Source organism: Zootermopsis nevadensis, unplaced genomic scaffold (genome assembly GCF_977971745.1).
Source record: "Zootermopsis nevadensis isolate Lab colony 2312 unplaced genomic scaffold, Znev_1.0 Znev_ptg000022l, whole genome shotgun sequence".
Lineage (NCBI taxonomy): Eukaryota > Metazoa > Arthropoda > Insecta > Blattodea > Termopsidae > Zootermopsis > Zootermopsis nevadensis.
In genome coordinates this window covers 4186997-4214237 of record NW_028259154.1, presented here as the reverse complement: position 1 = coordinate 4214237, position 27241 = coordinate 4186997, and the positions used below count along the sequence as shown (strand labels likewise).

The 27241-nt window shown below is 40.9% G+C and overlaps 4 protein-coding genes and 1 non-coding gene across 7 annotated transcripts in view; 2 read left to right on the top strand and 3 right to left on the bottom strand.

Annotated features, from left to right (window-relative positions):
- Positions 1-27241, bottom strand: part of mldr (mitochondrial ribonuclease P catalytic subunit) — a 152684-nt gene extending 125443 nt beyond the window's left edge. For both annotated transcript variants that reach the window (XM_087353540.1, XM_087353539.1), the window contains exon 1: positions 27100-27241. The gene's annotated coding sequence lies outside the window, so the exon portion shown is untranslated. The remainder of the gene's footprint in view (positions 1-27099) is intronic.
- Positions 213-4437, bottom strand: LOC147872950 (uncharacterized). Its single transcript, XM_087353541.1, has 2 exons — positions 4345-4437; positions 213-1309 (listed from the first exon to the last, which is right to left on the bottom strand). The coding sequence occupies exons 1-2, from the start codon at positions 4414-4416 to the stop codon at positions 548-550; spliced, it is 834 nt and encodes a 277-aa protein (XP_087209667.1). The 5' UTR covers positions 4417-4437; the 3' UTR covers positions 213-547.
- Positions 213-27238, bottom strand: LOC110837156 (uncharacterized). Of its 2 annotated transcripts, none has more exons than XM_087353542.1 (3): positions 27100-27238; positions 10673-11348; positions 213-576 (listed from the first exon to the last, which is right to left on the bottom strand). In XM_087353542.1, exons 1-3 carry the CDS (start codon positions 27112-27114, stop codon positions 548-550), a joined length of 720 nt encoding a protein of 239 aa, XP_087209668.1. In that variant the 5' UTR covers positions 27115-27238; the 3' UTR covers positions 213-547. The 2 variants fall into 2 exon arrangements, with proteins under 2 accessions (XP_087209668.1, XP_087209669.1); XM_087353543.1 differs by lacking the exon at positions 27100-27238 and adding an exon at positions 12023-12246.
- LOC147872949 (uncharacterized) lies at positions 16532-21434 on the top strand. Its single transcript, XM_087353545.1, has 2 exons — positions 16532-16619; positions 19983-21434. Exons 1-2 carry the CDS (start codon positions 16608-16610, stop codon positions 20535-20537), a joined length of 567 nt encoding a protein of 188 aa, XP_087209671.1. The 5' UTR covers positions 16532-16607; the 3' UTR covers positions 20538-21434.
- LOC147872948 (signal recognition particle RNA) lies at positions 23321-23629 on the top strand. The gene has a single exon (XR_015536614.1).

Sequence of the window (27241 nt, the reverse complement as noted above, 5' to 3'; positions counted from 1 at the left end):
GCCCATTACTTCTTCATGGCTAACTGCCGAAGAACATGCAATATTTTACCTTACGATGTATAAAACTTTCAAATACATTAAATATGATACAAATTGTTTCTTGTCTCAGAACTAAATTTCAGGCTCAGAAGGGAGAGGCAAACACTTTAAAAAACGACGTCATTTAAAAGATTAGGAAAGTCTCGGGATTAGAGGATAATAAATGAATGAAGTTCAAGTTACTACATGATTTATAGATTTGAAACTCAAGTACAAAACATAATATGTGAAGCTATATGAAGACAAATTGTTTTATAAATAATAATTATGTGCGTTTCTACTTCTGGCTGATGACGAATAACGGAGGACAGACAATGAGATGCAGGTTCAAAAATTGACTAGTTCACGAAAACAATTCATTTCAGGTAATTTCTGGTTCTTCCCTCAAAAGAACACTGTTAGTTCTTATCAGCTGAGAACCTACAATTCACTTTTAAACTCATGCATTGCACATACATGAGCCAAACGTTGCTGCTTGCATTTGATATTCAGCGTCATTGCATCCACATTAATGATATCCCCCAAAACCACCATGACCTCCAAAATCATGACCTCCAAAGTCATGACCTCCAAAATCTTGACCTCCAAAGCTGTGTCCCTCCAGACCTCCTCCGAAACCTCCCTCGTGGTGATGTTCCTTCACGTAGACAGGGACCTTCTTCTCCACCACGACTGGCACCTTCACGGGGTAGGGATGAGGCACAGCGACCTTCACGGGGTACGGCTTAGGGACATGGACAGGGTGAGGGACTGGGTACGGCACCTTCACAGGGACCTTCACAGGGTAAGGGACCTTCTTCTCCACAGGGTAAGGGACCTTCTTCTCGACGTAGACAGGGTATGGTTTGGGGACGTGAACTGGGTAGGGTTTGTCAACATGGACGGCTACAGGGACCTTCACGGGGTACGGGACCTTCTTCTCCACATGCACTGGGTATGGTTGAGGGACGGGCACTTTAACTTCCTTGGTGATGGTGATGGCTTTCACGTGACTCTCGTGGTGGGATTCCCCTCCTCCGAAACTTCCGCCGCCGAAGGAGTGACCTCCTAGACTGAAGCCGTCGTGTCCTCCGAAAGAGGCACCTCCACCGTGTCCGAAACTCCCTCCTCCGTGTCCGAAACTCTCTCCTCCGTGTCCGAAACTTCCTCCTCCGTGTCCGAAACTCCCTCCTCCGAAGCCCAGGTCGTGCAATCCTCTCTTCACTGTCTTGCTGTCGTCCTTCTTGTCCTCTTCAGCCAGAACTAAGGCGGCTAGGAATAACGTGCAGACCTGAAAAATCGCAGACTGCCTTAGTCTTTCCTCCGTTTCCTGTGGTTGCCAACCTTGCTTTGACTCCAGTTGACTTAAATATCATGAGGCACTCCTAGTGTAGGCAGGACGTTCTCACTAATCGGCCTGAGAAGCTGAATTCTACACATTCGAGCTAGCAACATGCGAAGAACTGGATTCAAACTTAATGTTCGAATCTGTTTTGGCAATCGGCTTAGATTTTTCGTTAAATTCTTATCATCATTTCATTAAATGTTTAATTTCAATTACTTGAATTTTCAGGAAAAACTAATATGCAAAATCGATACATTGCATTCTACTTATATCTTGAGTTGCCTTAAAATTTCTCCAGCAGTTTAACTCAAGCTTGTGTTTTGCCTGGCGTCTTTTTAGGGACAGAATGACTTTGTACCCTCATGAAAAGTAACGTCTCCGGCACTTACTTAACTTTCTAGTGTTACGAAGTTTCTGGTATCACGATGAACAAAACACCTTTCTACATATTTTTAAGGGCATTTAATTTGCAGTTTAATTTTTCGTACACTACTTTTAAGATTTTGTTCTGTTTTCCTTTCTTAAGATGTGTGCCGATTAGAATGTATCACGTAATAAAACTGTTTTCATCCGAGTCTACAAATTGTGATTTGAATTGTTCTACAGTCCAACGTTCACGTATCCACCAAACATGTTATAGATTACAGTGTAGAAACGCTAAGCTTGTAACAGAGGATTGATATAATTTTTAACATGGATAAATATGACGTTTACAAACGCAAAGGCAGATCACATTACAATTTTAGAAACTTATTTATATTACAATAAAGTACATAGCAATGACTGCCTGTTAGGAGCGTTTTAACAAAATTATCTCTTCGTGTTATTCGTGAGACATGTTTCTAGATTCGGAAGCTACAAAAACGTAAAGTTAACATTTAGGATGACATACATTAAAGTGGTTATCAGTTCCTGTAAAACTGACAAGAATGTTACGGTTGTCGGAATCTGGAGCTAATTTGAACTGCACGGGGACTAAAAGTCTCCGGGATAAAACAAAATATCTCAGAGGATTTCGTTGATATGGATATATGCGTTAGGGAGCTGATAGAAATGGTTCATAATCGTGTCGAGAAGTCAGTTCTGGTTTTAATGTTAATTAAATTTAAGACAGTTAGCGTAGGAATGTTAAAGAATAACTGGACAATGCAGAAGAGTGAGTAGGGCATAATATTAGCATATCTTTAGAAAAAAAGAAGTCACTAATTTAATCCTGACACATTCGTTAAAATTTTAAATATGAATCACTTCAAGATTTCGTGCTAAATTTTTAAATGTTTGTGAACAAGAATTTTACAAATGTAAAATATATTTCGTATGAAAATCAAACGATTGTAGAAAAGCTTCCCCCTTGATATTTCAGAGTCGACAACTTGTTAAACGTCCATTTTTGCGCTGATATAAAAATGGTTAATAGCTCCTACGTCTTTTAAAATCTGTTTGGACTATTCGATCACTCACAGCTTGTCACGTGTATTTTCACCATAACGACTAGACATCCGTATTCAAATATGACTTGTAATTATAAACGAGTCTTCAGGACGACTAAAGATAAGGACACGATATTGAATTCCTTTCTCTTTTCCTTTCACCAGCTGCTTGTAAAACAGTCGCTGAAGTGAAGTAACCAATCAGAATGAACCTGACATTCCTATTGGTTCTTACGTCATTTGTTGACACTTTTTCCACTAATGACTCTTCGAGTGGGACAACACGGTGGTTATTAATATTGAGAGAGCAGAGATTCGGAAGGAGGTGACCATGAACTATATGAAGGTAATTCCTGTAAGTTATATTGGATGGATGGAGAAAATGCACGTTTCACCTCAGTATTACGTCTGAGAGCGTCCCGAATACGAGTCTGAAACTTCAACACAACATTGCCCTCGTCTACCCGTACATATATCGTGAGCTCAGTCGATCAGTGTCTGCAGAAGCTGCAGTTGACACTCACTCACAATAACCGGATCATTAACAAAACGAATTCAAGTGACATCTTCACGGCCTTTTAAATATCAATCGTCCTTGACTAACGATACGAAACATTTAACTACGTATTGTTAAGCCATTTCATCAAAGTAGATCTTTTGAAAATAATAAATTAACGCTGGTGTGTAAGCATTTAAAACTTCGTTACCCACCACTGAAGTTGCGGACCTGCTAAGACAAATGAAATTATCTCAGTTTATTTTAATATTATCCTCTCAAATTCTTCTCGTTATCCAAAAACCCGTTTCGCAGATTTCACAACACAAATGTTCTCCTCCGTCCTCCCGTTCAAATAATTAGAACCTCACAGATTTAGCTGACTATACCAACAATAAATCACGAAACTCTTTGCCATGAAAAACCATTAACCTCTCTCTGACTCACTTACTTTCATGTCTTTTCAAGAGAATACTTGCTCTGAATTTTCTTGCCTCGAAGAGAAATGCTTCACAAATCATAAAAATAATTAACAAATCACTGCTCTGCATGATTTTAGTACGAAATATATTTTATATTTGTAAAATTCTTGTTTACAAACATTTAAAAATTTAGCACGAAATCTTGAAGTAATTCATTTTTAAAATTTTAACGAATGTGTCAGGATTAAATTAGTGACTTCTTTTTTTCTAAAGATACGCTAATATTATGCACTAATCACTCTTCTGAATTGGCCAGTTATTTTTTTAACATTCGTACACTGACTATCTGGTTGAATAACTCTTAAATTTCAAAACCACTAAAACCAGAAATGGCTTCTGAACACAGTCTGGAAAGTCTACCGGACGAGAATTTTCGAAGTAAATAATAATAATTTTAAAAAATTCTTCCCCTAATTTAATCAAGAGCAAAGTTTCTGTTTATTTATGTTATTACAAGACACATTTTTTTTTAAAGTTGCATTATTCTAATTCTGCATATGAGTCGCCCTGCTACAATATCACGGCGTCGAAACAGGTAACACGAAAGTCTTGCTGAAGTGAACGTCTACTTACGATGAGCTTCATGTTGCTATCACGTGTTGGTGGCTGCAGGTGCAACTGTGATGCTGTGAAGTCCCTCCTCATGCATCGCCTTTTATACCCGTTTCATATTCTCTCACGTGAGACCGATGCTTTCTTTTTTCTAACCGTGCTTGTGTGTTCCATCCATGATAACACACTTCATACGTCGACTGACCGTGCTTCCTGCCTCTCGTCACACTTTTTAGAGTAAGGTCCCTCACTGACCTCAGTGCTTTTTTTTGAAACGAAGCGAAACGACGGTTAAAATGCAGCTGGTACACAAAAGCTCAAATTCTGGAGACATGAACGCGCTTATAAGTCCCAAATTTGTGAACTTTTAGGAAACTTTTCTACGTACTGCCATCTCCGTACACGGACCAGCATGAAAACTTAGGAAAAAACCTTATAAAAGTACAGTCACCACCAAAATTTGTTATCATCACCATACTTATGCATATATCTGAGATCTCAGCCCCGAGAAACCTTTGTTCGCTCTGGTTTAAATAAGTACCTATTTCTGCCGGTAGGTGGTTTTGCCAGGAATAACACAAAATCATGCCCATTTTCATCGTGGTTACAGGTAACGTTGCCAAGGAAAAAGGTGCCACCAAAAAGATTTGGAGCCAATAAAATGCAACCTTCCACCATATTATAATTAACTTAAACCTTCAAACATTTAATTATAATTTAATTTAATTAATAGGTCTTGTTGTTACAATAGGCGAAAGCAGCTTTTACATATACTCATACCAGTTAATTATCCGTTTATTAATATATCGTTTAATACATCCTTCGGCCGTCCATAGAACCTCAAAATAAAATCCGTCATCTCAGCACTGCTACGATTCTGAAATTACAGCAGTTCGCCCTAACATGAACCTGGTGGTCCACGGGTTCAAACCCCGGGGCTTACAGTCAGAAAGCCAAAGATTTTAATACTACGTTCTTGAACGCCATTTTACTCTTGGTATCTTAATTGTTGAAAGTTAAAGTTTTTTTTTTCAAAATGTATTTGTAAATTTTAAGTTTTAGAAATAACTACATATTGTATATTACTGTAGCAGTTTAGTTAACTTCCAAGTTATTTACCTGAAGATGGCAGAACAGAAGCCGATTACAGAAGGAGCAGTGAACAGGTGTAAATCGATGACCGCGGTGCCTAGCGGCCGACAATGCAGGATATAAACATTGTTTCATGTTTGAAAAGTGAAATGCGCCTACATTCCGCAAACTTTCCGCCATATTCCGTCTGTTCCAAAGTGTCATCGCATGAGAAATGCCTCTTCGTGGAACGGAAGAATCTAAACATTTGGCTGGATCCGCCTTCAACAACCGGAATCAAAAGAAAACGTACAGGAGAACGGAAATGACAGAAGTGGACATCAAAGAGGGGAACTGAGTCAGGGCTTCATTTTGAGAGCTCATGTCCAGTCAGTACAGGGATTTCCCTCGACTTAGCGCGAGGAACATCTCAATGTAACATCAGTCAGTTCGAATATTTGTTATTAACAATCGTTTACTTCATATTCCTTTTAGTGTTCTTGCTGAAATTTGTGGAATTCGTACCAATAACCCCCCCCCCTCCAAATGCTAAATGACTTGTAACACAATACTTACTTCTCGCGATGTGATGAATTAATATTCAGCGTTCGCACTATCACCAAACCGACTGGAGAAGGAATATAAACAGCAAACTTTAATAGATTTTCGTTCAGTTAAAAGCGTTTCAGGACTTTACAGAATCAGTATCTATTTGAATCACCACGGAAGAATTTAAATGCGGTCACTAAAATTTAAAATATTGTAACTTGTACACATCTTCTGGTTAATCTGTTTTCTCTGATGTGCGCAAACTTCTACCCATTCCACAAAGCCAAGTCCTTAGATATTCGTATAATTTGCAGCTGATACAAACCACGGACCAACCGAATATCAACTTACATGGCCACAATACAACGTAGATCGTATTCAGAGGTAACCAGGATAAATTATTATACCGACTGGACCGTTCAACTGTTTACGAGAAAACATAATATAACAAGTGTGTAATGATGCTTTTAAAATCCTGTAAAAAAAGATGAAAAGATATGAGGACATACTTAGGACTGAGATATTCAATTAATTGAAGGCACTGCTAGCCAGTTATCTAGTTAAAGAGTTGGTCACGTCATTATTTTCGTTTGTTATTTCAGTAATGGTTCATACAATTCCGTGGTTGAGTAATTAGCTAGCTGGCTTAACAAATATCATTCGCTCAACATAAGATAAGTGAAATAAACTATGAAAGAAAACAAAAGAAAAGCTGATTTTCCTCACCAGGGCAAGAAAACCACATCCCTCCACCTTTAAGCATCTCCAAAATTTTTTTACTGTTGAAAACTGAAACCCTTTTTGAGTTAACCGAATGGTATTAATAACCACGCATCCTTGCACAAGAAACGCTGTAACACAGTCCCGTCTCTTATCTGGGACTAATTCTCTGCACTGGTTTCTTCCTTTCATTATCTCCGACTAAAACTTAGTAAGCACGTCTAATGTTTATCATGCTTGCTACATGCTCCGCCCATCCCAGCATCATTCATTTAGACACGCAAAGAATACCTAGTGATCGTGTACCTCGTCGGTATGCAGTCCCGATAGCCCTTCCTCAGTCACTCCCATGTCCCAAGGGCGAGATAACAGACGAAATTGTATTTTTGCAAGTCTTTATATTTTTGTCTAGTTTCTAGGTTCCTATACGTTAGACGGATACAAAATATTCTGAAGTTAAAGTTAACAAGCACGTACCAATTTAATATGTTCCTAATTTTTTTAAGATTTGAATGTTATTACTGCCATTCCCGGCATTAAAAATTGACATATTTCTCAAAATTGTCTGTCTGACACTTTAGTTACGAGCTGTGAACATATACACAGTTTCAAAGCCTTCCATACCGTTCCGCATAAATATATTAGTAATTTATTAATATTAAACCAACTCTCAACTTGCAAGCGATTACAAGTTTGTTGGTTTTGTGACATACAAAATACAAAGTTATGTCTCCATCAGCCTGAACCGGAACCTTGAATCCAGTGCCCATCACAATTTTATTTTATGGTATCTTTCATTCTGTGAAATAAATTAAAATCGCCAGCGTCGTCGCCATGATAACGGAGGCAACAAGTACCTCCGAAACGTCGGTAAACTCCTACCACACTCCCCAGCGCTATAGCCAGAAGGCAGCCATTTTCACATCCGCCGCTGTGAGAAAATTGAAGTCTCAGATCACCAGCAAATACCAGAATCTGCAGGTTCCCACTGAACGCCCCCTCCGGACATGTGCACCGGACATATTACGAGTTTCCGTTCTGCTCACACACACACACACACACACACACAGCCTCTTTATTGTCCGGGGGCCAGAAAGTTTCTTTTCCTACGCCCCTCGCTGCGACATCACATTTTTATCGTTGTTGCATGAAAGTGTTTTTGCCGCCATGTTTTCTAATCTGGGCAGTTCCTCGATGATTACCGATTTCCTCCGCCTCACTTGTTTCTCTGCACGTGACTCAGATCTGTCCAACTTATGGAGCATAAATAATCACTGTACTTTAAGATTCTGACTCTCACTTAGCGCCAATACAGTCTGCTTTCCCAATACTGTAATGAAAACCTGCTCATACTTTAATAATACCTTCTATTCTGTGCCTGAGTTTGTCCACAGACACGTCCGCCGTGATCAATATTGAGCCAAATTTGACTCGGAATTAATGCCATTTCAGGTCGCCCAACCTGCAGAATTTTAATTACCTACCATCAGTACTACCAACAAAACCAACTACCCTGACTTGAGGAAGTGTCTCGTCAGAGCCTGGATAAGGCAATGGAAGTTCTAAATTACACGTATTAACGCAGGGGCCATATTTTTTTTCTTTTCAAGAGCGTCAGGACGTACTGAGCGGTTATCACAGTTGTATAATCATAATAATATCATTTTAATACATCTGACACCTTTATGCTTTGTCATAATTATAAATTATTGAACGCTCGAGCGATAAAGAAAATCTCTCGTTACACTTTCGTCTTTCCTAATGCCACTTTTCCACTCTAATCCGTGCACTGCGTTTTTGAATTTTGGTGTTTGATTTCAAGGAATTGGGCCCATTACTGGTGCACGCGTATTCAGCATTTTAATACGACCACAGAAAACCTAGCGGGCTTCTCCGTGCATAACTTAATTGCTAGAGTGATCGATAATTAATTTATAAATCCTTAGAGGATACTAATATATATTAAACTTTTAAGAAAATTTGGAATCAAAATATCTTCTCAAAACCTCTCTAACATAAGAGGTTCTCTTCAAATCAGGCCATGTCATAATAATAACTTCGGTACGCGATTTTGGGAGTCGACCCCACAAAAGTAATTTTTGCAGATTCTTGTTGAGCCCCCTTCTCCTTACAGATTGCTGGCTACTACGTTATTTCTCCTTTTCTTCATTATCATTCATAATCATCCCACAGTTTCTAAATTGCCTTCATCCAACTTCCAACATACGGTCTTATACAGATATTATACATCAGTCTAAACGTCCTTCCAACTTGTATTTGCCATTTGGAAAAGTCTGTGCTATGCCGAAATGTTCTTGAGGAACGGATGAAGCATCAGTCCGTTGCCAAATTTACTTTGCCTTTCACGGAATAAAGCAAGGATAGCCATGGCCAAGGCAGCTTTTGTCAAGAAGAGGATACTTCTCACTAGCAAGTTGGGCTTGGAGATGAAGGAGAAACTAGTGAAGTGTTACGTATGGAGTGTCGCGCTGTGTGGAGCAGAGACTTGGACACTCAGGAAGAAGGAACAGAAATACCTGGAGAGTTTTGAAATGTGGTGTTGGAGAAGAATAGGGAAGATCAGGTGGACGGATCGAGTGACCAACGAAGAAGTATTGAAGAGAGTCAACGAGGAAAGAAGCATTCTGCAGGCGATTACACGAAGGAAAGCTAACTGGCTGGGACATATTATGAGAAGGAATGGGATACTGAGTGATGTCACCGAAGGCCAGGTTGAAGGAAAGAGAGGACTAGGAAGAAGATTGATACAGCTAACCGACGACCTTAAACAAGGAAAGAAGATGACGTTCCAGGAATTAAAGCGAGAAGCCGAAAATAGGGACAACTGGAGAGCTCTTTTTGGGCAGAGCAATGGACCTGTCGTAAGACAGAACACTTAATAATAATAATTCACGGAATCTGAACTCTCCTTCGCGTATTCACGAGAATCAGTCGGTGGCCCTCATTCAGAGAAGAATTTCAATAACCTCTGATCTGTGGGTAGATGTGTAGGTCTTCCAAGCCGTCCCTTCTTTTCGATGTTTTCCGACTATAAAACCTTGCAAGGACTCGTCACTTCTACCATCCCATCTATATTCCCCGCCCAGCATTCCTTCATTTTGTCCCGTCGGTGTTATAACTTATGAACCTCCTTACCGTCCTCTTGTCTCCAAATTCCTTTTACTAATTCCCTCTTTCGTTCATTTAACTTATCCAACAACATTTTCTCAAACATCCTCCATCTAGGTTATGTTCTTACGTCGAGGTGAGAGATCAACCTTTTATCTTCTGCGTAACAGACAGTAGTGGGAACCACGTGGAATTCATGACCATGAAGGGTGGAGTTTGTAGGAGGCGGTGAAACCACGAGAAAACGATCAGAATACAAAATATGGCATAACGCCCGTATTTAAATAAAATATCACCGTTACATTAGCGTGGTTTGTAATAGGGAGAAATTGAGAGGGTTTGTAGTGTGACACAGCACAGGAAGGCAGATGGCGTCTCTTTGTCATCTGCATAGGCTGGTAAGCATACGGTTGAAGTAGAAAGTAACACAAAAGCTCTGTATGACATACGTAAGATTTATTGGCATAATATTGCTCAAAAATATATCACAGAAGACACACACAATAAGTTAAAACATATGTAAGTGAGGTAAGACCAGCTTCAGTCTGGATAAGTTTGTGTAAAAGTGAAAGGGCTCGAGGGGGGTAACAAGTAAAAACAAAGGGGGATGAATGTTGGCCAACATGTGCTCACTTCTCTATAATGCGAAGTTAAATGCGCTCTGGCACAGAGGCAACGAACCCGAATGACCTCAATATGCAGACGTTCCTCTGCTATGTCGATACGAAATGTTCTACGAACCTACGAAGTCTCAGCGGGAATGCATTAATTGAGGTCAGCAATATCAGGTTCTGGCTCCTTTACATCAAGACCAATGACACGCGACAGACCCTACATAATTCATATCAAACTGGTAACATCTAATATCCATGACTGTGACCTCCAAAGTCATGACCTCCAAAATCTTGACCTCCAAAGCTGTGTCCCTCCAGACCTCCTCCGAAACCTCCCTCGTGGTGATGTTCCTTAACGTAGACAGGGACCTTCTTCTCCACCACGACTGGCACCTTCACGGGGTAGGGATGAGGCACAGCGACCTTCACGGGGTACGGCTTAGGGACATGGACAGGGTGAGGGACTGGGTACGGCACCTTCACAGGGACCTTCACAGGGTAAGGGACCTTCTTCTCCACAGGGTAAGGGACCTTCTTCTCGACGTAGACAGGGTATGGTTTGGGGACGTGAACTGGGTAGGGTTTGTCAACATGGACGGCTACAGGGACCTTCACGGGGTACGGGACCTTCTTCTCCACATGCACTGGGTATGGTTGAGGGACGGGCACTTTAACTTCCTTGGTGATGGTGATGGCTTTCACGTGACTCTCGTGGTGGGATTCCCCTCCTCCGAAACTTCCGCCGCCGAAGGAGTGACCTCCTAGACTGAAGCCGTCGTGTCCTCCGAAAGAGGCACCTCCACCGTGTCCGAAACTCCCTCCTCCGTGTCCGAAACTCCCTCCTCCGAAGCCCAGGTCGTGCAATCCTCTCTTCACTGTCTTGCTGTCGTCCTTCTTGTCCTCTTCAGCCAGAACTAAGGCGGCTAGGAATAACGTGCAGACCTGAAAAATCGCAGACTGCCTTAGTCTTTCCTCCGTTTCCTGTGGTTGCCAACCTTGCTTTGATTCCAGTTGACTTAACTTTCATGAGGCACTCCTAGTGTAGGCAGGACGTTCTCACTAATCGGCCTGAGAAGCTGAATTCTAGACACTCGAGCTAGCAACATGCGGAGAACTGGATTCAAACTTAATGTTCGAAAATGTTTTGGAAACCGGCTTTGGTTTTTCGTTAAATTCTAATCACCATTTCATTAAATGTTTAATTTCAATTACTTGAATTTTCAGGAAAAACTAATATGCAAAATCGATACTATATGCAGATAGGGATTAACTTCATTCGGACTGCGGATAATTAAAACTGGAGAAAATCCCCTGGTAATCACTGGATATAAAAAATATTACAACGATGCGTAGGGTGTGTATAAACCCACATAAGGACCATGATATGGCCAGAATATCAAAAAATGTGCCCAGGGTATTTGAAATGCTAATGGTTTCAGGGATTAGAACCTTTGGTCTATTCCGACACAAAATCTGTCCCAGGGCCACTTCGTCCACCTGAAATCCCGCTGGGAGCAAACTCAATCCCCCGTGGTTCGAATCCAGCGACCAATCGCCTTAAGACTGTACACTTTGCTGAATAAATTTGTGTGCAGCGTAAGCGATGTTCAACTTACCAGAAGCTTCATGTTGCTTGGGTAACCAACAGCTGCTATGACTCTCTGTAGTTGCTCACGTCTGTTATATACTGAACCTCGTCCACTTTCGCTGCATTTATCCCTCGCTCTGTTGTTTTACGTTATCTGTCCCGGTTGGATGCCAGCTTAAACTCTTTGTTGTAGCTGATGCATGAGAGACGGCAACGAGGCATTCAAAGCTTCCGTAATTTCTTCCTTGATCATCCTGTATATTCTTCCTTGCAAATCCGAGTTTTCTTTCCTTCAAATCTACTTCTTGACAGTTCTGTAATGTACCTTGTTTTTGGATGCAATGATTCACGAAGTTCGTAAACTGAGGCAAAAATCGGGAGGTCCTGATCAGTCCATCAGTTAACATCATTTATAAGGACTAGGAACTGTACACAAACAGTTTCCAACCAAACTTCGTATTTACGTTCTTGATCCATCGCAACGACGTAAATTACGTCACGATTCCAAATTTACTAAAACCTTACGAGCGGCTGATGTCTGCACACACAACGCACACGAAGCACATTCGAATAATATTTAAGAAATCAGTCCGTACCTCAAAGAAAACACAACTCTTCACCATTACAAAGATCAACTGGTTAACGCTGTTTAAGGAAATAATTACTGTTTACTTTGAGAATCGTACAAAAAAAATGAGGAGTTATCGGTTGTTGAAGCAGATGGGGACATATTTAAACGTTTAAGGACGTTTTATCAACGACAAACAATGTACAAATTTGCTAACATGTCGCTAAACGACCACATGGTCACGTGCAGCCGACAAACTTTAACAGTTGCGAACATTAGTCGAGTTTATGAAGTGATTTTGGGAGAAAGGCGAATTGAAGTGATTGATACACCATCCACAGTGTGCGTAAGTGTTGGGAGGGCACACACAATTATTCGCGAACACTTATTTTTCGAGAAAGTTCGCGCACGGTGAGTCCCGCAGATGAAAGCACAACGTGTTTCTGTGTCTGTCGACAATTTGAACCTTATTTATCTGGAAGGAAACGCATTTCTGAAGCGAATAGTGACATATGATGAGACATGTATACACTATACATATATATTTATTATTCAAGTCATATACACAAACTTTTAAATTTTGATGTTAAAATTTAAAATTTAAAATTGATATTCTGCGCCATTCATCGTTATCTCGATGTTACAATGTTGCGCTTTAATACTTCTACATGTTTCGCTGTCATAGCATCATCTTCAGGTTTTTATATTTAAAACTATTCTATATGTATTAATGCAAGCAAATAAAAACCTGAAGATGATGCTATGACATCGAAACATGTAGAAGTATTAAAGCGCAACATTGTAACATCGAGATAACGATGAATGGCGCAGAATATCAATTTTAAATTTTAAATTTTAAATTTTAACATCAAAATTTAAAAGTTTGTGTATATGACTTGAATAATAAATATATATGTGAATTTTAAACACAAACATGACGCATCAAAAACTATAAATGTATACACTAATTTACTCCAGAATCAAAGCGGTACAGTTTAGAAAGGCACCAAAAAGGATATCTACCACTCAAAAATGTTCAAAACACAGTATGATCATGGCAAGTGTCTCTTGCTATTCAGAAGAGGCAATTCACGCCTGTTTTCTATCACCTCGTCTCGTATTACAGTAACTTGCTTGTCAATGAAGTGCACGGAATTAGAGGGGAAAAACCCCCCGGAAATTGTCAGGGGGGGGGGGACAACGCACGTCCAAATACGGCGAATTTAACGACGATGAGGTTGGAAAACTTGTGTTGGGAAATCCCGAATAACCCGCTCCCACCCCCCACTGTCAGGATTTAACACCTTCTGATTATCACGTGTTCAAATGATAATATTTAACAACTCCAATAATTCAGCAAACTGTTCTGCCACGGTGTAGAAAACTTCTTATTTGGATTTCTCCTCCATACGTGAAATTGTAAATGCAAGTCGGAAGAGCATCCTTGTACCTCCACTACATTCGATCTTCTGAACTGTTCCAAAGTGTGTCCACATCTCTTATTTTGCAAGTTTTGGCAGCCTGTACGCTGTATTGAAACGCGTTCCTAAATGCTTTCAACCATAACTATTTATTTTTCTGTTTATGCATTTTTGAACACACCAGGTTCATAATTTCGTACACTCTGAAATGTTCCTTGATATATCTTAAAAATTCTATTAGTAGCGTATTAATATATTCCCAGTATTATCCACAGGATACATTTTACTCGAAGATCAAATAAAATTAAGTAAATCATATAAAGGTCACTTCCTTTGCTTGTCGGGCAGAATTTGCAATTCTTTAATTGGACGCCATGATAAATTTTTGCTGATGTACAAAGGCCGACTCAAATTTAGGTCTGCATTTCTTGTATCAGTCTGAAACGTAGGTAAACTTCTAGCAGAATACACGGCATTACAACCCAGAAGACAGCAATCTTCAGACTCAACGTCGTGAAAACCTCAAATCCCACATGTTATCCAGTTACAATAATCTGTCAATGTTTTTGTGTCTGAAGTCTCTCGCAAATCTTATATTTACATGCGTCACCGAGTTGTCTGAAGTAGTTAAGAAAGGCAAATAGACGCAACTTATACAGACACTGGCTAGCAAACAGCTGTAACACAATTTCTTACTGACATTTAAAAACCTGAAATGAATCACGAATCAAACCCAGACCGCAGACAGTCACAAGTCAGTGACTCAGCCACCACATTCTCTGGCGATGGACAGATATTTCATGTCAAGTTCAATTAAACTATTAAGTTTACATTTCCAACCAGGTCCCCATTTCTTTCAGGAAGTAATTTCAAAAAAAATAATAATTAAGAAGGCTGTTTTAATTTTATGTGAAACAAAACACTACGACAGGACGCTATTTCAAAGTTAATTCAATTCCTCCAGGTGATATTAGAGATGATACATACATTAACCTATGTATTAACTTTAACGCCTTTCGTGAAAAGCCACGCACATAATAAAAGAAGCAAGCAACATCTGCTGACGGGGTAGAAAGTTTCTCGGAACAAAATGACCTACAGGATGAGAATAAAAGAGTCGGTGGTGAGGTTCACTTGTTCCTTCTCTACTGTCCTCTGGCCGCCGGAAACGTGCAACATGGCCCCCGTCCCAAGACCTTAAGCACGCCGCGTTACGGATAGTTCCTAAATCGAAGTTTAATTATTCGATACCTAACGATACTATCGACCACTACGATTGTACATCGTACCAGGAGACTCGTAAGTTGATTTGAGATATTTAATGCGCCTTATGACAAGCCTTAAGACTGTTTGGATAGGGGATCATTCCGACGACAGATTTTCATTCTAAGCACAAACATACAGGGTGAGTGGGAAGTAAGTATGCATTGAGAAATGTTTATAATCTCTATATTTCCAATGCATATCGATTATTTAATGCCTACGTTCTTCCCACCCACCCTGTAGTTATCAAATATACCTATTTCCCGTGTCAGTGATGAAATAAACTGTAAATTTGTGGCTGTAGATTGTGACAGGGAAATTTTCTGTTTTGTTTGTGACGACAAAGCTCATACTGAGGGGAATTACTGTTTCAGGAACACAAATGTTACCAGCAAGGAAGCGTATTTCTGTGTTTACAGAGTCGTGATACGTTTTACGGTATTCTACGAACATTTTCCTGGGGGGAGAGACGAAATTCAAGAATTTGCTCTAAGGTTCGGAACCCCGACCTTCTGAATACAAAACAGAAGTATATAGTTTTGATGCGTCATGTTTGTGTTTAATATTCACATATATATTTATTATTCAAGTCATATACACAAACTTTTAAATTATTGATGTTAAAATTTAAAATTAAATAATTAATTATATTGTTAATAATTTCACAGAACAATGAACAACTAACATAATATGCAACATAATATGCAAAATAATAAGATCAAAGAAAACACCCACAATAGTAATCTACAATCAACGAAAAGCTTGCATTAATAAATATAGAATAGTTTTAAATATAAAAACCTGAAGATGCTGCTATGACATCGAAACATGTAGAAATATTAAAGCGCAACATTGTAACATCGAGATAACGATGAATGGCGCAGAATAACAATTTTAAATTTTAAATTTTAACATCAATAATTTAAAAGTTTGTGTATATGACTTGAATAATAAATATATATGTGAATACAAAACAGAAGTGTTAACGTCAGTCAGTTTTTATAATGTAGCGTCATTACAGATACTTAAGTAAAAAAAACGTGAGTAAGCAGATGAAATGAAATGGCCACTTTCGTCGCATCGTGTTCAATATGATGCTCAAATTTTTGTGGTTTGTTTGGAAAGAAACTAAGTGTAGTGAGCAGGCAATATCATCTTCTTCTACTAATAGCATTTCTTCCCCTCCCATTGTTTTCAAGAGGCGGCTTTCCATTGCGTGGTGCGATTGTGCCAAGTCACACTTAGAGGTAAGAACAAACAAAACACTAACGGAAGCATTACGACGAAGGTATAAAGGCACACAGCAGCTCGACCTGACTCACAGCGGAAGAAGTTGGGACTGACAGCCACGCACGCGCACCATGAAGCTCTTTGTGAGTATTTAAACACATTCTGGCCACACAAAAACCAACAGAGAATACGTAATTAAATTGTTCCAAAAGGAAACTGAGAAATAAGTTATGTGAATCGTGGAAAGAATTAACGGCTCGGTAATTAAAAAGAACTTTTGTTTAATTAAAAAAAGACTCTAATTTGTTTTGGATGTTATTAAGAACAAAGTAAATTGATGTTAAAATAGCAGGAAGTTGTATTAAAATACGTTTCCGAGGTGTACTGCTTCAGTGGATATATCCGGTCGAGTTGTGGGCCCTTGTGGGCTCTGTAATGAACCAAAAAGTCTCTTAAAGGACAAGGAATGTCTTGTTCAACTGACCGGACGATCAGCCCCTAAACGACAACACTGCTGTATCATGTTGTTATTTTTATTATATGTATAATGCAAAATAAACAAAATATCTTTTCGTCGAATTAATAAATAATTATTAAACATTTAAAATTAACAAAGACATTTACGTACAAAATGTAACTGTTAATCTCTGAGGAAAAATTGATACAGGCCTATTCTAACATCGACTTCAAATGGATGGAGTTATGGTAATCTAGACTCCAGAGCATTTTGTGGATTAAGATATAATCCGCGTTGGTATTAATAAGTTCAAATGTAAATACAGTGTTTAAAAAAATTCGATTCAGATACTGTGTGAAAGTGATGGACAAAACCATGAATCAACATAACACAGAGGGATGCTAATGTACAGAGGTAAATATCCAGGTTTTCTTTTTAAAACTGTCAAAGGAATGGCCGATACTTGAAACACGATGAGAATATTCAGTCTCTTCATTATTAGTTCTGACGATCTGAATATGTCGACCATACTTGAATTTAAAGGAACGTCCTGATACAATTCCTTGACAAATTATGACACGGCTGCAGATTCAACTTTTAATAAACGTATTTTTTTCTGATATTTTTAACACACGTGTATTTTCGGTGCACCGGGTACTGGTTGGGAAACCTGAAGGGAAGAGACCGCTGGGGAGACCTAGACGTAGATGGGAGGATAATCTCAGGCGGGATCTATGGGAGATAGGAGTTGAAGGAGACTGGATTTTGTTGGCCCAGGACAGGGTCCGGTGGAGGGCTTTGGTTAATTCGGTGATGAACCTTCGGGTTCCGTAAGCCATCTGGTTGGTTGGGTCCACTATTTGGGAAGCCTGAGAGGAAGAGACCTCTGGGGAGACCTAGACGTAAATGGGAGGATAATCTCAGGCGGGATCTATGGGAGATAGGAGTTGAAGCAGACTGGATTTTGTTGGCCCAGGACAGGGTCCGGTGGAGGGCTTTGGTTAATTCGGTGATGAACCTTCGGGTTCCGTAAGCCATCTGGTTGGTTGGGTCCACTATTTGGGAAGCCTGAGGGGAAGAGACCGCTGGGGAGACCTAGACGTAGATGGGAGCATAATCTCAGGCGGGATCTATGGGAGATAGGAGTTGAAGGAGACTGGATTTTGTTGGCCCAGGACAGGGTCCGGTGGAGGGCTTTGGTTAATTCGGTGATGAACCTTCGGGTTCGGTAAGCCATCTAGTTGGTTGGGTCCACTATTTGGGAAGCCTGAGGGGAAGAGACCGCTGGGGAGACCTAGACGTAGATGGGAGGATAATCTCAGGCGGGATCTATGGGAGATAGGAGTTGAAGGAGACTGGATTTTGCTGGCCCAGGACAGGGTCCGGTGGAGGGCTTTGGTTAGTTCGGTGATGAACCTTCGGGTTCCCTAAGCCATCTGGTTGGTTAGTTAGTATTTTCGGTGCAACAGGTTATACAGAGGATTCTGATTAATTGGGACACATCGGGAGTAGAACACTTTGGCACAATTGAGCGGCTGTCCCAATTATGAGAAGTTCCACGTAAAAAGGTTTGTTCTTTAAGATTTGTCCCAAATAAATGGCAGCTCCGATTAACCGATGGCCCAATTAACCTTAATCTACTGTATTTACTTTGTAATGTCTGGACCAGCGGACTAAACGTTGGGTTGGAGTGGCAAATACCCTGACTCCTGGCCTCTACAATTTTGGAGAGTACATAGTTTTTGGATTGTGAAAACTGTGTTTAGACTCTGCCGAAGTAAAAGCTAAGTTGGCTCTTACATTTTAATATCCATTTCCGTTGCTTCAAGCTGTTTAAATTACTCGCGACAGGGAAAGTTTGCGTGAAGCTCATGCTCTTTGGTGAGTCAACGTAGCAAGCACCAGCGATGGACTGCAGCTGCTCGCTGCGAGCGAATCTCCGTGAAAGTTTCATAACTTGCGCGTCACCCCTCGTGCGTACAGAAATATGACACTACCTGAGGAAAAACATGATAAATAAAGCATGTTTCTGACTCAGAAAACCTGAAAGGAAGAGACCAGATCAGATGACAATATTAAAACCGACTTTAAGAAAACGGTCAAAACTTGAATATTGGATTCAACTGGCCCAGGAAGGGTCTCATAGCAGGCCCCTTAAAACACGAGTTCATTGACCAGTTGACAGATCATCAGCTGGTCTGTGTCCATGGAACAAGAGTTGTCTGGTTGGTCTCTTACGACTAGTCATCTATCGCAATTTTAGTCACGTAAAATGCGTGTGATATAATGAAATTATTACCGACTTCTACTCTGAAGATGAACGCATGGCGTCCTCCAAATAATCCTATAATTATACAAGGCATTGTATGTCAAGAATATTGAACGAAAATACCCTGCAGCTGATTCAGCTTCATTATATAACCAATGGACCGTCCTGTGGGCGAATGCAGGTGTACGTTGAAACGGGTAATTCCGCTGACACTCAATTCATAATTATGCAGCACATCTCAGTCTAATGCTGGTATAATGTTAATATGTATGACACTGTAAACGTCATCCTAATTTTACTATTCAAGAATGCTGAGATTGGAGGGGGGTGTGTGAAATGACAATGCGTACAAAGTTTTGCTCTGATAACGTTAGGCGAATAGACCACATCGGAATCTCAGGTCTGAACGAGCGGATAACATTAAGACAGATATTATAATGTAGAGTACGTAACATGCGTTTCCCGGACTCAGTAGTGGACCTTCAGGTTTTTTTACAACATGAACAATAATTGAAAAGCTGAACAATTGTCGGTTCTCAAGACGTATTATTTCAAATTCATCATAAATCTGTCAAGGATTGGGCCTTTGGCCAGTGTTTTAGTACCTCAGAGTACCCGGTGACAAGCCTTCTGCTACAATTTCTATTCGTTCCTGATTTGTCTGCTAAAGCCCTCTAGTAGCAAATCAGAAGAGACATGGTTAAGAAACATCTCTTTCATGCTCATAAGTTTATTTACATGCCATAAATCCAAATTAATAATGTTGATACGTGTCTTCAGGTATGCACCATTCTTCTGGCGTCGTCAATTGCACTTGCAGAAGAGGAGGACAGCAAGACATTAAAACGTGGACTGCATGGTTTAGGAGATGGAGGACATTCTTTCGGGTCTGATGGTCATCTCAGTCTCGGAGAGTTCGGGGAAGGACACTCCCTCAAAGGCAACGAGGATCGCCACAAAGAAGAGAATATCAAGTCCATCACTATAACAAAAGAAGTAAAAATCCCTGTTCCACAACCAGTCCCTTACACTGTGGTGAAGAAAGTCCCTGTTCCTGTCAAAGTCCACGTCCCTGTCCACGTCGAAAGGAAAGTACCTGTTCCTGTGCACATCCCCAAACCATATCCAGTTGTGATTGAAAAGAAAGTTCCTATCACAATTGAAAAGAAAGTTCCATACTTTGTTAAGGTTCCAGTGAAGGTACCGTACCTGATCCCTCATCACATACACGTCCCTAAGCCCTATCCCGTTCACATCCCTGTACCCAAGCCCGTTCATGTCCCTGTGTTCATCGAGAAGAAAATCCCAGTGTTCATTAAGCATCATCACCACTAGAAACTTCTCTGAAGGACCAAATTTAACGTAGATAAAGGAAACCGAAGACATGGGACTTTCCAAATGTTTCGTCTTCGAAGCAAAAGTGGCATGTAAATATTGACGAATAAAGAAATTCTGCTTCATCATTCTTGCATACCTGAAGTTTGTATTCATAAGATGAAAGCCCGAGTAGCTCAGCTGTAAATGAACACGTGTGACGGAGTTGAAGGAACCAGCTGGTGACGTACACGAAACTAGTCAAAGCCTCCAGTTCTTTTGTTACATGAATCACCATTATCATCGTCATCAATTTCATCACCACGGAAATATTATGGATGTAATTCATTAGTGTCAAGCTGTTATTAATTATTTAATCACTCACATCTTCCAAAGATTATAAAGTTACACTTTTTATTTGTTGTGTGTGAAAATATCAGAACATTATCGACACATAATAAATAAATATAATGAATCTATTGTTTACATACATTCTCACGTTAAATTCACAGCAGAAGATATTAAATAATCTCTAAATCCACGCAGCCGAGTTAAACAGACTCTGCGAATATGGGTCCCACCAGTCACAAAAGCGGTGGCCTTGACCGCTCAGACACTGGGATCGTGGGTTCGAATCCCACTAAATTGAGCCATGCCTCATGGCTCGAAGTGGCTTATCTCCCATATCTAAGTTCTTTGGAGTCTGCGGCTTCGAGACCCTGATGAGATAGCAGGGCAGTTAGGACAGTCTGTGTGTGTCCGCCGGAGAGAACGACTCGAGGAGAAAGTCTGAAGGCAAGTCAGGGTTTGTGGGAGGTTGAGGCATCTGGAGTCGGATACCCAGCCGGAGTTTGAGCCTTGAAAGTTGTCTTGATTCTGTTTATTTTATATTTTTCATTAAATAATACACTTCGATTATTCGAAGCAGTTTCATTTGGTTTTCTTTTAACTTTCACCGTTTTACCCTCCCCAAGCCGTACCACCTCCCGGCCTGGGACGATCGTGGCCTCAGTAACGAAATATGGCAATTTCCCTCCTCGGGGGGGCTCAAATGGTAGCAGAGCGTGGTTTCGGAAATTTGGGTTTTCGGAAATTTGGTGAACGGAAATTTAGTTTGCGGAAGTTTTCTTTTGGATTCCAACGGTTTTGACGGTTTGTAGGTCCTAAGTGTGTTGTGGTGAACGCGCTATTAGGACACCGTGTGGCACAGACAGGTTCTGTTATGGCCTGCCGTCCTTGCCGGTGCTAGCGCTTGTTGGTATTTGAGCGTGCTAGCGGGCAAGTTTGTCAGGTGGGGCGTTGGATGGGCCTTGCTTTAGACCACTGGGTGTTGCGGTTTGGTGGAATTAATTAATTATTTATTTATTTGTTTTTGGTGGGGTTTTTTCTCTTCTCTCTCTCATGGCTCCGACAATTGGCTGGGTCTACGACCTCAGTAAGGAGAACCTTACGAAGCTCTGTGAGAGGTATCGAGTGGATGCCACTGGTCCTCTTGCCGAGCTTCGATCCCGCTTCGTCGCGTTCTTGCGAACACAGGAGGAACGGGAGATCTCGGCGATTCGCATGGAAGTAAGGGGACCTGAATGTCCCGTTGATGTTAAGTTGGCTGAGGTTAAAGCTGGAGGGCTCCCTTCGGTTGGTGGGGAAATGCCCGTGGAGGAATCCATTCGTCCTGTCGACGTGGTGGATGGCAGTTCGCCAAAGGCATTGGTGAACTTTCTGATGAAGGCCAATTCACTGTTTAAATTGGGCCTAGTCGGGGAAAAAGAATTCCTTTGGGCTCTCCTTACCAAAACAATAGGGCGTGTAGACTAGCCGGAGAAGACTGCCCGATGGACACACACAGACCCCCTCGTCCCCTTTGCCATGCAAGGGGACAGGTTCTCTATACACATGGCATGGTATATTGTAAGTAATGATAGTGTGACATGTATAGATCTTAGGATGGCCGTCATAGTTATAATAGATTTGGTATTTAGTTTAAGTTCAGTTTAGTTTACTTTGGTATTTAGTTGGAGAGTGTTGTACGAACATGTTATAGGTATAGTGTCAAGTTTAAGTACCGTAGAGTAAGGTATAGACATGTAATAGATATAATATTTACTATTGGGGAGTGTTATGGATATGATGTTTAGATATAGTGCTGTAGAGTATTGAATGAATATGTCATAACTGTATGAAAATGCCTTTGGCATTGTTGTGTCGGTCCTCGAGGCGAGATGTTGTAATCAAGGAAAATATAAGCATCCGGTTCATGTGGATTGGCTGACTGGGGATGAACTCATTGGAGTGGAAATGAATCCGCTTGTCCTTGCTGAGAAAATTCCAGCCTCACGTAAAGAGAAGAGGTTTGGTGTAATATGAAGTGACAAAAGGGATGGAGATAAAACCAAGTGCAGTATTCGTAATGTCTTGGAGATGCAAACATTTGAAACCTGTGATGTATGTGTTGATTTGCATCAATGAGGAGTAAAGTTTCAATGTGAAATGTTTGTATAACAGATCTTGTATGTACGAAGTTGGTTATAATGTTAAAAACTTCTCTTTCGATCTGTATAAATGCTATATGAGGGCACTCAGAAGTTTGTGAAAAGTTATCACATTGTTTTTGTGAAGTTACATTCTTGTTCCTTGTTTATGCAGAATACCATTCTGTATGTTCAATTGTAACACCAATTGAGGCTTGCGTTCCGGTTGGGTGTTGTACCACAAGCACATTGATTTGTAATTTCTTTTTGGGGTATTCTCAGTCGTGACTCTCGGCGTCTCTGAGTACATGCACTTTCAGCGCCCTGCTCTCATAAGGAAACTGCCCACTACGAAACTGAAAGACAGGGCTAGGGCTCCGACGTGCTGGTAATGACTTATGGCTTGGAGATCTGGTTTGCTGTATGCCACTTTGACTGGACGACCGCGCTAAAGCTCGGTATCAATATGGACACCCGGGGCGAGCCCGGGGTGCTCAGGTTGGTTAACTAGGGCTGGACCGGGCCAGAGAGGAAACTCAACAGCCAGAAAAGTCCCGTGGAGTTGTGATGGGATCGCGCATGAAAGGTGGGAGCTGCTTTGAGGCAGACCTGAAGTCACATGCGATCCAAGCTACCGGCACGTTTACTACGAAAACCCCGGCCCAGGGAGCAGTTTTTTTGGGGGGGGGGGATGAGCCATGCCTCATGGCTCGAAGTGGCTTATCTCCCATATCTAAGTTCTTTGGAGTCTGCGGCTTCGAGACCCTGATGAGATAGCAGGGCAGTTAGGACAGTCTGTGTGTGTCCGCCGGAGAGAACGACTCGAGGAGAAAGTCTGAAGGCAAGTCAGGGTTTGTGGGAGGTTGAGGCATCTGGAGTCGGATACCCAGCCGGAGTTTGAGCCTTGAAAGTTGTCTTGATTCTGTTTATTTTATATTTTTCATTAAATAATACACTTCGATTATTCGAAGCAGTTTCATTTGGTTTTCTTTTAACTTTCACCGTTTTACCCTCCCCAAGCCGTACCACCTCCCGGCCTGGGACGATCGTGGCCTCAGTAACGAAATATGGCAATTTCCCTCCTCGGGGGGGCTCAAAATGCATGGATGTTTGTCCTCATTCTTCTGCATTGAGCTGTCCTACGTAAGCAGACCTTACTTCGGGCACACCTCCCGGCCAATTAAACTTACCAAACGTCCACCAGAAGGCCAAGGGTCCTAGCAGCTGTACAGCTGAAAGTCGCAGGTATATCCGCCTGTCTAATTTAATTCCGAATTTGCCACCAAAATCTGTTGTTACACATAATACTTAATGTCATAATCCTCAACTGGATCCTACCCTCAACGGTGCAGAAAAAAATTTCCCTTCCTACCCTCCTCCCCCTCGTCACTCATTGCCTACCAAGAAAACCTGTCTCACAGAAGTTTGCTCACATGTCGGTCGCTGAGATGAGGTCCATGCCAAATCTTCCAGCGATTTACCTACAGTATCCAGGCACACACGTCGTCACAGTGGACGCGCGGACTAAGGCGTGGACCTTGTGCCGCTTGGTCACTGGGTCTGTGGGTTCGAATCCCATTCAAGGCGTCTCTGTGTTGTGTTGTCCTGTGTACAGGTAGAGGCTTTGCAAGGGGCGGATCCCTCGTCCAAGGAGTCCTACCAACTGTCTAATAGATCAAAACCAACGAATGTTGGGACTCGCAGATGCTCAAGGCACTGAAGAACGGGTCGCCTAAGTATCTTAAGTATCCAGGTACACACGAATGGATTTATGCTTCAACATTTCATAAAGCCATGACATTCTGTCGAAGCGAAAAGTTTCACTTCCTATTTTAAAATTCAAGTATTTTCCATCAGATTAACTTCCATGACTTAACTTAACTTTCTACTCGGCGACGAGGATCAGTTCATTACAGTAAGGACTGTAACTGCTAAGTTTTGAACGGAATGTTGGTACACCTACATGACATGTGCAGCCGTCTAACGATCGAACAGTTGACTACACTAAAACAAAAACGAATCGGGTGTTGCAGGCATCTCCGTTCGTATAACGAGAACCTTATTTATCGAAACGCACGAGAGTTATAAACAAACAGTGAAAGTGTAAAAAGACGTGAGTCAGATTACTTCATCCGAGAACCTGTGTTTGCTTAAGACACAGGTGATACTAAATTTTAAAATTTCACCGTTCATTTTGACCGTTGTTAACACTGTAGAGCACGTGATTATAAAGAGTTACAGGAATTAAAATCTTTATTGCACAAAATCAGAAACGATAGCATAATAAAAACAACCAAATGAAAGTTGTATTGAAAAGGAAACAAAAGAAGAACTGAACCCGTACTCAGAACAAGGACTTCCTTGACGACATTTTCTTTCCGCTGTCAATAAAACTTTAATGTTTCGTTGTGGCAACACTGTAATGAAAGATCCCATTGTCCCCATTCATAAACATTACCTCTACATGCACTGATATTTAACAACATAACACGCAATTCGAAAACCAAGGGATGTTCTACCACACAAAGTGCATTCATTACAGAGCAATAACTAGAAACTGGCTAGTTTAAAGTTTGCATAATGTATTTAAGGAGACGTTTCCAAACAAGGTTCCAACAAAGCCAAAAATTTATCGAAGAGGGGGACAACAATGTGTCTACGGCTACGATATTCTTGGACATCGAAAAAGCCTTTGATAACACACGGCACCTTGGCGTCCTACATAAATTATGAAAACAGCATCGTCTGACCAGTTTAATCATGCTAATTGGCTCCTACCTTTCAAACAGAAAGTTCAGAGTGGTCATGACACTCGCCTCTCTCGGCTGTACGGTTCGTAAATATCGCCTGTCAGGCCCGTTTCACACAAACACGGCGACCGTCCAAACGGCTCCGTTTACACGGTCAAAGGTCGAAGATTATACGAGAGCTTTCACACGCACCGGTGCCGTCTATACGGTAACGGTCTACCGTGAAGTCGCCGTGTCTTCCCACTACAAAACCCGACGCCGTGACCGTTCTAACGGCGCACCACTTGGTAGTCGGGTGAACAGTTGAATGGCTTCCTTCACACGTGCCGTGTGTAATGCCCGGTTCCGTGACTTATGTACCAACCTTGTCAAGTAATAATCAGTGAATGTGAATTTATTAAACTTTCTACAATGAAATGAATTATGAATTGTTCTACAATTAAATATAGGTATAGTAATAAAAATATGATTAACGTTCATGAAATTAAATCTTTGAAAGCTGCCATTTCAGAGAGCCAACAGGTGTTAAGAAGTAGTCAGCTAAAAGATTTCTCACATTGTTTGCTGATATTCCCCCGCGAAATACTTCTTCACCACGTATTTTATCAAGACCTGTGATTGTCAATGTATCCTCTGCCTCGTAGCCGTCTCTCTCCCGAACAAATTTGTATAAAACAACACAAGCCTTGAGAATATCTACAGCAAAATCAGGTTGCAAGTTTATAGCTCGATGAAAGATCCTCCATTTATTACTTAATATTCCAAACGAGCATTCTATGTACCTTCGGGCTCTAGAGAGACGATAACTGAGAACTTTTTGTTTTACTGTCAAGTTATGTTGGCAACAAACAACAGAATAACCGGCTCCGGGTATGATCGGTTGTGTGTGAAGTTTTCACCGTTCCGTGTAAACGGAGCCGTTTGGACGGTCGCCGTGTATGTGTAAAACGAGCCTCGTTATGACCTTGAAATTTCAAACACAAAATGGGGGTTCCAGAATAAGAGTAGAAATTTATTCCTTGCAAACAAATCAGAAAAGAAAATCAGTTTGTTTGCCCACGCCTGAGAGAAGTAGGCAATGATATCAGAGATGGAATGTGGCCCCATGTTATCATGACCCCAAGCATTGCTTTGATATCTTTTAAGGTTAAGGAGACCAGTGTGTAATCGTAGCTCATTTGGTAGGGGGTGAGATGGGTGATTTTTTTTGTTCCCATTCCATGTGGTTTCCTGTAGCACGATGTCCATCAAATCAAGGTCAAAGTTGAGATGATAATATTAAGCAGGCTACATTATCCTAATCAGAACTCAGTGGTACATCTGCTATATATTCAGTATTTTTGTAAGGCAAGATTAGTCACTAACCTTTTCTGCTGACATTGTAACTTCTTCCACTCTTGTTCTCACTGAAATCCACTTCACTTATTTCCATTCCTTGGATGTGGCATCAATGTCACAGAATTTAATGACACTTTTCACTCGTAATATCCACAAACACTGAACTTCC

Coding starts and splice junctions, on each gene's coding strand:
- LOC110837156 (XM_087353542.1), bottom strand. Junction 577..10,672: donor TGGAGGTCATGACTTTGGAG/GTCACAGTCATG, acceptor ATGATTTTGGAG/GTCATGGTGGTTTTGGGGGA.
- LOC147872950 (XM_087353541.1), bottom strand. CDS start 4,416: ATGAGGAGGGACTTCACAGCATCACAGTTGCACCTGCAGCCACCAACA. Junction 1,310..4,344: donor ATAGCAACATGAAGCTCATC/GTAAGTAGACGT, acceptor GCGATTTTTCAG/GTCTGCACGTTATTCCTAGC.